This window comes from Muntiacus reevesi, chromosome 1 (genome assembly GCF_963930625.1).
Source record: "Muntiacus reevesi chromosome 1, mMunRee1.1, whole genome shotgun sequence".
NCBI classification, from domain to species: domain Eukaryota; kingdom Metazoa; phylum Chordata; class Mammalia; order Artiodactyla; family Cervidae; genus Muntiacus; species Muntiacus reevesi.
Window position 1 is genome coordinate 95,138,281 of NC_089249.1, and position 10,645 is coordinate 95,148,925.

Genomic DNA, 10,645 nt, shown 5'->3' on the forward strand with positions numbered 1-10,645 from the left:
GATGGAGGAGCTCCTCAAGTGTGTCAGGAAAGGCTTTATTAACATCATCATTAACATTTAAAAAGCAAGCGGAGCATTTCTCCTTCTTTTGGCAATTTGGTGCAAATGTTAAGTGCAAGATAAAGCAATTTCAAACTTTTCTTCAAATTAAAAATGAAACTAAGGCCAAACGTGATGGGTGGACAAAATAAATCAAAACTTAAAATTCAGCAACTCCGGCTCTTCAAACCAGCAAAGCCCCCGACTTGTGCACTGTGGTGAGGCTTACGGTGCTTGCCCCGGCTTCTTGCGTGCCAGCAAACAGCACCATTTCCTCATCAAGTTGAGGACTCAGAAGCAAATGATCCCCTTCACTGCAAACAAAGGGGGTCACAGTAACACTAGTGATCCTTCAGAATTGACACACTGTGATAGTCAAAATGATGGTCTCCCTGCTTCTTGCTCAAGACATACAAGATCTGAGCAGCAGCAAGTACCCCCTCAGCTGCAAACAAAGGAGTCAAAGGTTTGCCGTCAATTCACTTCCAGGCAGAAAAACATTTTCCTCAAAAGAAACAATTTATTTAGAATAAAACAAAAGCAGCTCAACTGTGAGCGCACGTTTGAGTGACAGCTACTTTTAAGCTGTGTGAGCCATAAAAAGGGTTTTTCTTTTCCAGAAATCTTGTGTACACAGCACAAAGCAAGGTCATTTTTTTTTCCACTTAAAACACCGGCATTGGCATCACAATAGCAGATACACAACTTTAAGCTGCCATTTTAGTAAAATGCACAAATACTAAACAGATTAGCTTTCTTCCATCAAGAGGCCCATGTAAACTTCACATAAGCCACAACTTCTCTTCAAAAAGGTCCATTAGAGCTTTGAATTCCATGTCTTCATCCGTTGTTCACCAGTTTTGCTTGCGGGGGGGAAAAAAAGGTTATTCAGTACAAATGTTTACAATATTAAAAATATATATATTTCCCCTATGCCATTATAGATGAACATAACATTAACAAGACCTTAATCCACCTTGACTTCAAAAAGCACCAATAATACCCACTGGCACAAACCTTGAAATGAACTTACTGTGAACAGACAAGTAGAACAATAGGGTGAATTTTTTTTAAAAGACTGCAATTAAGGATTATAGGACTGAAAATATCCTTTGTACTCATGTAACTGAGTAAAACATGTCAAGAAAATTCAGAAAAAAGCAAGTTTATAATTAATATATTCTACATAACTTAAAAAAATGAAAACTATAAAAAGGTGGAGTTTAGTCAAACTTATACCCCATCTATTTTCATTCTGTAATTTATATGGAGCAATACAGACCTACTCCATTATTGTAGAAAGGGGTCAAGATACAAAACCTTTTAAAAATCCACCTTCATTTGTGTTACCAAAGACAGCAGCTATTATTTTCTTTAAAACACTCATACAATCGCTAAACGGCCAAAGAACACTGTGGGACTTTTAACTTTCCAACTGTTTAAATCATACATATAAAACTCTTCATTAAGCAAAGACAGTTCACTGTGGTCACCTGAAATCATTTTCTCCCTTTAGGCACATCACTGTAACCAGAATGTTAACAGGGTCAGCTCCACTTCTCTTCCTGTTCTCATACCTAACTCCTATCTCCAAACCAAACTCTGTGGCAGAGACAGAAAAAAAAGGCCCAGAAATTCTCTCCAAAAACTTTTTCACAAAAAGGTCATTAAGGCCCTCTTCTCAAGAGGATTTCCTAGTTCTGTTACCACAGAGTTTTTGGTGAATGGTTCCTATATGGACCCAAACTGCAGTTTAAGCTGTACCTGCATAATGAGCAATTTCACTGTCTGAAGAAAGTATTAAAAGAAATTAAAAAGACAAGAACAACAAAAACTGTCAGTGAAAATCTGCTCATAAAATAGTTTTTAAATAAACTAAACAAGTGTTAGACTCTGAAAGCAACACACCCCTTACTTTTACTGTTGTACCTCAAGTGGTCTAACTGAGCTAAGGGCCAGAACATATTACCTTCAAAATGTGACAAAAGCTTGTATCAGCCAGAAGACGGACGTTTTAAGACGTAATCCTTAAAGGGAAAACTCTACTTACTCTCGGGTGAGAGTCAAAACAGACATCTGAAAGCAGGAATTTAAATTTTTTTGTGGAAAATTCTTTATAGGAATCCCAGTAACAAACAACAAAATAATAGTAAAAAAAAAAAATTGGCTAGGAGCTGAATGATTAGTTTTTCATAAACTCTGAAATTGTGATTAAAAATCTAAATTAGCTTGATGGTTTTTTTTTCACCAGTAATACTTCATGAGTCATTTAATGATACACTTAAGAAATTCCATTCATTTGAACTTGAATTCCAGAAAAATCAATTAAACAAATACATTTTTTAAAAAAATAAAAGCAAAAGAAACTGGCTGTCACAAAGAACATCCAATGTTGAGATTACAAATTCTGGCTAGTGAGAATTAGAACCAGACTGTTTTAGACAAATGCTTTCATTTCACTCTTAAGTTTAGGTAGACAGTTTACCAATATTATAAACCTGAACAGAATGGGCAACACAAGTAAGAGATTCATCTGAATGATGGCACTCTGTAGGTAAGCACCAAACTAAACATAATTTTGTTATAATACATACATTTAGAAATGGTATCAAGCCATTGTTTCAAAAACACTGAAGCGCAAATTGCCCAGATCTAACAAAAGCCACGATGTCAGATAAAGATTCAAACATGGAGCAAAACCCACAGTACTCTACTCTTCGATAAGCTGGCATATCAACTTAAAAAAAAGAAAGCCACACACACTTTGGGTTAGAGTAAAATCAGATATCAAGGACTTCACTCTTTAGAAGAGTAAAATCATTTGTCCAGCCATCTTATCAAAAGGTATTCAAAAGTTAATGGTTAGTGAGACTATTTAAACTGGAAAAAATGTATCTAGCCACAAATTGTACTTTGACCCCATTTATTTATGCAAAGACTGCACACTGACATAAGTTTCTGAACACTGACATAAGCTTCTGAACAGGTGTCTATTCCATATTAGCGTGTCAAGCAGTTTTTTAAAAGCAAGAGGACCAAAAGTGTTAATTGTAGGACTTCAGGTATTTTCCCTACAGGCACACCAAAGACCTCTGTGCTCATAGCCTATTACCTTCCTTCTCTCAAAATGGCTAGTTTTTCCAGTTTAAAAACAAAAAAAACACAAAAGTCTCCAAACTTACAAAGAAAACTTATAAATGCATAGTAAAAACTAAAAAGGATGACAGCAGTGATGAGGCTTTCATGCTAACATGCATTAGACACCTGTCATAATGGACAATTAAAAATTACATGACGTTTCCTTGGGTTATTATTGGTGCTATTTCAAAACTATCAGCTTTGATAACAGAAAGAAAACAGTTGAGTTCTGCCAGGCTTTCAGTAAGTCACTTACATAGCACAGAAACATGACCATGATCCAAAGGTCCTCAAGTTTCTAATCATAATTAAATATCAAGGGCTTTAGCTAAAGTCCTCAACATTTAAATCACAAGGGAAAATACACTTACAAATGACCTGAGAAACTAGGGGTTGGGGGTGGAGGAGGAAAATAAAAAAGACAAGGAGACCATGAATTATTGTTAAGCAGCAAAAGCTCTTATTAAGAACCAGAAATTGATAATCTTCAGTTTTGGAAAAAACTGTGGAGGTGGGCTAAATTATTTATACTAATTCCAGGTGTCTGAGAAAATAAACCACTAAAAAACAGTTTTCCTAAACTGGTATTTCAATTCTCTGTGGCTGGACACCAGTGAAAATATAAACACAAAATTTCAAAGATACTCAAAATACTTTCAATAATGGAAAGTCATTGCTGTTTAAATATGAAAATAAAAATCCAGCAAAATTTTTAGAGTATGTCAAAAGTATTTCACAATGACTTAAAAAAATTCTGCAATCCAGATATGGGTAATTAATGCCCACTGAAACAAAAGGATGACTTCTGAGCCTGCAGACAACTCTTCTTTCTATTACTGAAGTCAGAAATTTGGGTGAATACAAAAATAAAAACTCACCTCTGATGAAAAACACAAGTTTTGCAATTTGCACAATTAGAACTGTACCTGCTATACCCCTCTGAAAGTCAGTGAAAACACCACCACACACCAATAACTGACCAAAGAATTCTGATTTTAAAAGCACCTACTCACTTCCTGCATACTAGTGTAAGCAAAAGACAACGTGGTTTGTAACACACTCCTCTATTTTTACTGAACAGTTTCAGCTACAAACCGAAAGTGCATATATGGGATACAGAACTAAAAACTAATGGTAAAAACATGTATGTTAAAGCAAGCTCTTGGGAACACACCACGTATTTTAAGAAAAATACTCAAACACCTGATTAAAGTAGTTGCAATGTTTTATGTATGCTTTACCAGCTTATACTCCTGAGATCCCTGCTCAAATTTCAGCCACACAAATAACATTTCTGGTACAGGAATTATTTACCTACATACCAATCAAAGTCATTTTTAGGTGTGTATTATCTTTTTACAGCTAGTGGGCTCTTTGTTTTTCAAATTCTAACTTTTCAAATTTCTGGTTTTGTAACTTTGAGGATTTCTTTAAGTTCAAGATTAAAAAAGAAAAAAAAATCCGCAGAAAAAGAGGAAAACTGTTACACGTAAGAGTGGAAACTCGTAATTAAAGTAAATCCACTTGCCTACTACCTTTAGGGGAGTCCTTTCCCTTAAAATAATAGCTAAACTCTCCTGATTTCTATTTTAAAGAGGTTTATAAAAATATAAAAAAGAAAAAAACCTAAAACTAAACAACTAATGAAAAAGAAAATTTCATCCAATGCTGTATCCCATTACACATCACAAAACAGGAACCATGTCAAAGTACTAAATACAAGTTACACATGGACTTTAAGACGCACCACGGACAATGATCATGACCAGGTAATCTTCTTCAGATTTGGCCAGTGCCTTGGCAGGGGAATCCAGGAACTGCTGGGAGAACTCACAGGGTGGAAAGGCATGAAGGACTCCGGTGTTTTCCTTGTCTTTGTTGCCCCCCACAGGGAGGCTGATCACCCCAGCGGCCTGCTTTTGCTTTAAGTAGGACACGAGGTTCCTAAGTGGCCTCTGAGTAGAGGTGGCAGTGTCTGATGTGGCTGAGGAAGAAGAGGACCTGCTATCAGAACTTCCAGGCACAGCCAGAAGAATAGCATAACCATTGGGCCCTGCCACTTTGATGCGTCGCGTTACTTCATCCAACTTGGGCTGGTCCAAACGAAGACGCTGAGTGATCTTGAGCTGGGCCACTTTGCCTCCAGTTGAGCCCTCCACAAGAAGACTACTAGCCACCTGAAGGTCACCCTGCAACAGATGCATGTTGGAAGGAAAGTTGCTGTTCTTCAACAGAAGCATGCCCTGCCAGGCCAAACAGAGCTTGGGAGATGCTGCTGCTGCAGGGGCGGTCCCCCCATCCTGTTTCTGGGAAGGGGACTTCAGCTTCGATGAAGCAGTGCTGGTGCTGGATGCACTCCCATCAGGTCGATCTTCTTTTTTCAGAGGGCTTTTACCCTCCGTGGAAGCAGTTGTCCGGTGCTTCTTATCCCGTTCAGCTGATGCAGAGTTTTTACGGTCTCGCTTGTCACCCTGGCTCTTCTCCAAACTACCTCGTCGGTCTCTAATTGGAGAGGGCCTTTCCAACAGAAGACGAGAAGATCGATCGTTGTCGCTGTTGTAGCGATCCCGGCTACTGCCCAATTCTGGACTGCGGTCAGGAGAAGGCGCGCAATGACGTTTCCGTGGACGGTCACTCTCTGGGGACCTATCCAGATGCCGACTCCCACTCTCCTCAGGCAGCCTTCGCTTCCTAGGTTGGTCTCTGCTGCTGGGCAGATCTCGATCACCTCTGTCGCGGTCCAAGGACCAGCCATCCCGCCTGCGATCCAGGCTATCCAGTGGCTCATAAGCAGGCACAGCAGTAGCTGCAGTCCGAGTGCTGCGTTCACGGACTGGGGGTGGGGGCGGAACCCAATCAGAGTCAGGATAAAGGTCCCTATCACGATCTCTGTACAGTAAGGGTGGTGTCCTATCCCGAGCACCCCTCAAAGGGTCGGGTGCCCGGTGTCCAAAAGTATCTGTCACCAGTTCATAATGAGTTAACGGCAGAGGCTGCAGATATTGCTGCTGGTAACGATGTTCTGTGTCTGCAAAGTCTACTCTAAGGCGCCGATCTGGGCCACCAAGTGGGAAGCCCCTCATATGGGTCCAAGCAGCATGAGCTGCATCCAGGCTTTCGTACTGGATATATGCCCAACTATCACCTTTGCGGTAGTCAATGGTGCGTATGGTGCCAAATCGGTCAAACTCCCGTGCCAGCGCAGCAAGAGGCACCCAAGGACCCAAGCCACCTACCCAAAGGCGGGTGGTGGGTGTAGCTTTGCCATAACCAATTTTGATAGGATTCCGAATTATAATTTTGCCAGACATCGCTAGTTTGGCCCGGTGAGACATATCTAGGTTTTCAAATTTGAGAAAGCCATAGGTACTGGTCTGGCCCCGAGAAGGCCTCTTGATGTCTACCTCTGTGATGACTCCGAAACGGTCAAAGGCCCTTCTTAGATCACTCTCTGTCACAGTAATGTCTAGGTTGCCCAAGAAAAGCGTCCGGTTAGCTCGCTGATCATCCTCGGGTGAGATCTCATCTACTTCTCTGAAAGGAGCAGCACCTGCTCCAGTTCCCACCCTTGGCTCAAGACTGTAGGCTGGGCGCACTCTCTCATAGAACGAGTAGTCTCGCTCTCTCTCCAGGTCTCGGGGCAGTGGTGGCGGAGGTGGAGGGGGCAGGCGGCCAAGGGCCAACTGCTGCAACCGGTAGTCTCTGTATCCCAAGGCTGCGCCACCAGGGGAAAGTGATCTCTGGCCTCCACCACCTCCTCCAGGGGGGTGCCGGTGACCACCTACAGAGGACCCGACCACACTCGCTGAAGGAGGATAGGAATCTTTGTCTAAAGGGGAGCGGCTGCGGCGCCGGCTCACATACACAGCTTCTATCTTCAGAGGCCGGTCATAGAGCACTAGGCGGCCTCTGGCATGCTTGGCCGCCCGCGCGTCCTCTGGCCGCCGGAAGTTCACAAAGGCTACTCGCTCATCCCCGCTGCCAGAACCCGAGAGATGACTGATTTTGACACTTACATCACCGAAGCGTTTAAACTCGTGAAACAATCCGTCCTCCACTGCTTCGTCACTCAGCTGGGACCCCAACTCGCTTATCTTCAGTGTCTTGTATTCCCCGCCATCTCCGCCGCCAGGAGCTGAAGAGGCGGCCCCAGAGGAACGTGACTCCCCGCCTCCACCCCGGGAGCTGCTGCGCGACTCGCCCCCGCCCGAGGAATTTTTGGTGCTTGGGGAGCTGTAACTATGCAAGCGGCTACTGGAGCTGCCCCCTCCGGTGTCGTACTCGCGGCTACCACCTCGGCTGCTAGACTTGTCCAGATGAAGGCTGCGCCGCGACCCGCCACCGCCGTCGGTCTTTCCGCTGCTGCTCCCATTGCTGCCACCAGATCCCCCTAACTTCTTGCTCCGCTCCCCGCGGGAAGTCGAATCCTCACCACCACGGGAGCGTTTCGGCTTGACCGGAGAGCGCTCTTTTCCCTTCATGGTAGCGGGTCGTCGGAGATCTTCTCCGCGGAACTGACTAACCCGCCGCCCCGCGCTCGTTTCACACAGCGGAACCGCACGCCGCCATCTTGGACTCTGCCGCGGCAGAGGGTCCCGCCCCGCAGTCTTCATTGGTCAATTAGCTCCACACTTCTACAGTCTCATTGGGAAAACTATTTGTCTGTCTTTACATCTCCCCGCGCTCCGGGAAGGCGCCCGCCCGACCACTGTTATTGGGTTCCCAACGCCTTAGTCAGAGTACCTCATTGGTTATATTCGTTGTCCATCTTAACGGTTCCTCGCGCCAGACTGTAGCTCCGCCCCTCGTACTCGACGGTCACCTGACCCAAAGTCTTGAGGCGTTGATTGGACAAAAAGTCTGCCCTCTAACGGTACTTCTTGCGGGGCGAAAGCAGTGATCCCGCCTCCTCATAACTTTCATTGGCTTATGACCCCGTCCTTTAACCTACTATTTGGGAAGTCAGGCCATATGTTCTAGCTTTTTTTTTTTTTTTTGAGATGCCGGCTCACAGCGATCTCGCGAGAGAAAGAAAGCTCCCTCTTTCGACGCCTTTCTTCCAACTCCTCCGGCGGCTGAAAGAAGTTTAAATCTGATTGGATGTTGACGATGAAGTTGATAGGCCGAAATAACTGTCCATCACTCGCTTAAAGACGTAGGCTCTTACAATGAGGAGGCTGCTTGAAGGTGAAAGAGTAGAATACGTGCTTGCTGTGCGACGTCACCTAGACGTCGCGAAATGGTGACCATGAAACAGTTCCGCCTCCCCGCGCTTTCGGCGTTTTCATTTCCAACATTTGTTCGCTCCCACGGCGGACTTGGTTGGGGTTTGGCCCTCGGACCTCAGAACGGCTAGAAAGGCTCCCTGCTTCCTACCTGTGTGGGACAAGAGACTGGGCTTCTGTCTCTTCCCTCCCACTGTTGGGCCCACGAATCCCTCAGGAAACCGTCCCGACGCGCCCAGCGGACACCATCTTAGCCCCGTTGGCCTTTGCGTGAACGGCCTTTAAAAGCCCCACCCACCGTACGCTAAAAAGCCCTCTAGGACCCGTGGCGCAGGCGGGGCCAGGTTCACAGTTGGCGAAGCACGGGGTCACACTAACGCCGGGGGGCGGGGCGGGGCGTAAGCCGAGCGCAGGCGCTTGGGGGTCCCGCCGCGGTGGAGCCGGCGCTGCTCGGTGCGTTTCATTCCCTCCCGAGTGTCCCTGGGTAACCTGGGAGACACTGAAGCTTCCAGTTTCGACTCCTAAAGGTGGGGTGGGGACTCTCGGGCCACGGCGGACGAGTCTAGGCTTCCTGATTTATGTTGCAAATTCACGTGGATTTGGGGGTTTGTCGTCCGATAACATAGCTGCATTTGCTTTTTATATGTTAATAACCTTCCGTGGTAAATAATCGAGTGAAATGAATGTACTTTGCTCCCTGCTGATGTGTCGCGTTTTTTCCTGTGGCTTCTTATATGTCCCCCCACCTTCACTTAGTTTATGCTAGAACCGGGTAGAACAGCCACCTTGCTATCTAAGTCCATCTCTTTTGACTCTTAAAATCATTGCTGCTGCTGCTAAGTCGCTTCAGTCGTGTCCGACTCTGTGCGACCCCATAGACGGCAGCCCACCAGGGTCCCCCCTCCCTGGGATTCTCCCGGCAGGAACACTGGAGTGGGTTGCCATTTCCTTCTCCAATTAAAATCATTAGACGCTTTAATACCCAACTTGCTTTCTATAGACCTTCATTGTGTCAGACAGTAAAGCACTTGTGCGGGGTGCCAGTGATACCGAGTTGAGAACAGGTACAGTTTCTATCCGGTAAAGGGAGGTACTGCTGAGTTGGTTACAGGGCTTATGCATTCTTCACCATGTCCTCTGGGCGGAAGAAAGGGGATTTTTGTATTGATCCTCTGTTCAACTGCATCTCTCAAGATTATATCTGTAGGAGACAATGTGAGATGTTTTTAAACATGACATCTTTTGAGGTAACTAGGTCCCCAAAACTGAAACCTAAACTTTGAAACTTTTAGAGACTGAAAACTGTTTAGCCCTGCCTTTTTAAGTAATTTTGAAGAAGTTGAAGATGTGAGCCTTTTATCTGGAGTAGACCATAAAAGCTTGAATGAAGCCAAATATGCAAAAGCATTTCTATGATATTATAATGTGTGGACATAGTCATTGTTTTAAAACTGTTAAATAACTTCATAAGGCATAGCTTGGTGTGTGTAATATGCTACCATTTGTAGCCTTAAAAAATGATATGCCTGTTTATGTGTTTGTACATTTTATGTATATATATATATATATATATATTCATAGAAACAAGACTACTTAGAAGGTTACTGAGATCATGCTGAGAAGAGGGGAGTTGAGGGTCTGGGTGTGAGGACTCAAATTTTCATTTTATAGCTTTCAGTTCAGTTAAGTCACTCAGTCGTGTCCGACTCTTTGCGACCCCATGAACTGCAGCACGCCAGGCCTCCCTGTCCATCACCAACTCCCAGAGTCCACCCAAACCCATGTCCATCGAGTCGGTGATGCCATCCAACCATCTCATCCTCTGTCGTCCCCTTCTCCTCCTGCCCTCGATCTTTCCCAGCATCAGGGTCTTTTCAAATGTCAGCTCTTCGCATCAGGTGGCCAAAGTGTATATATATATATAGTTTTATGTGTTAATACTTGTTTTACCATGTGCATGATATTGCTATTTGTGTTTTTCAAAATAGCAATTATTTTTAGTTTTTCATAAACTTTTTATGGAAAAACTAAAAAATGTACAAAAGTACAATGCTTTAAAGAACTGCCTTGTACCCAACATTTCAGCCATTTTCAGATCATGTCAATCTTGTTTCATCTACATTGTCCTCTTATTCTTCCCCCTCTTCATTATTTTGTTCCAAGCTTATTGGCCCCGGAAATGGAATCAACCATTTCTCCAAGTAATTCTGGTTCCTTTAGTGGGAAATGATACCTAAAAAATC

The 10,645-nt window shown here is 44.0% G+C and overlaps 1 protein-coding gene across 1 annotated transcript; it reads right to left on the reverse strand.

The window, feature by feature from the left end:
• Positions 1 to 539: 539 nt before the first annotated feature.
• RBM15 (RNA binding motif protein 15) lies at positions 540 to 7,981 on the reverse strand. Its single transcript, XM_065907140.1, has 2 exons — positions 4,925 to 7,981; positions 540 to 902 (listed from the first exon to the last, which is right to left on the reverse strand). Exons 1-2 carry the CDS (start codon positions 7,788 to 7,790, stop codon positions 880 to 882), a joined length of 2,889 nt encoding a protein of 962 aa, XP_065763212.1. The 5' UTR covers positions 7,791 to 7,981; the 3' UTR covers positions 540 to 879.
• Positions 7,982 to 10,645: the final 2,664 nt, after the last annotated feature.

Coding starts and splice junctions, on each gene's coding strand:
- RBM15 (XM_065907140.1), bottom strand. CDS start 7,790: ATGAAGACTGCGGGGCGGGACCCTCTGCCGCGGCAGAGTCCAAGATGG. Junction 903..4,924: donor GGTCATGATCATTGTCCGTG/GTGCGTCTTAAA, acceptor CCCCCCCGCAAG/CAAAACTGGTGAACAACGGA.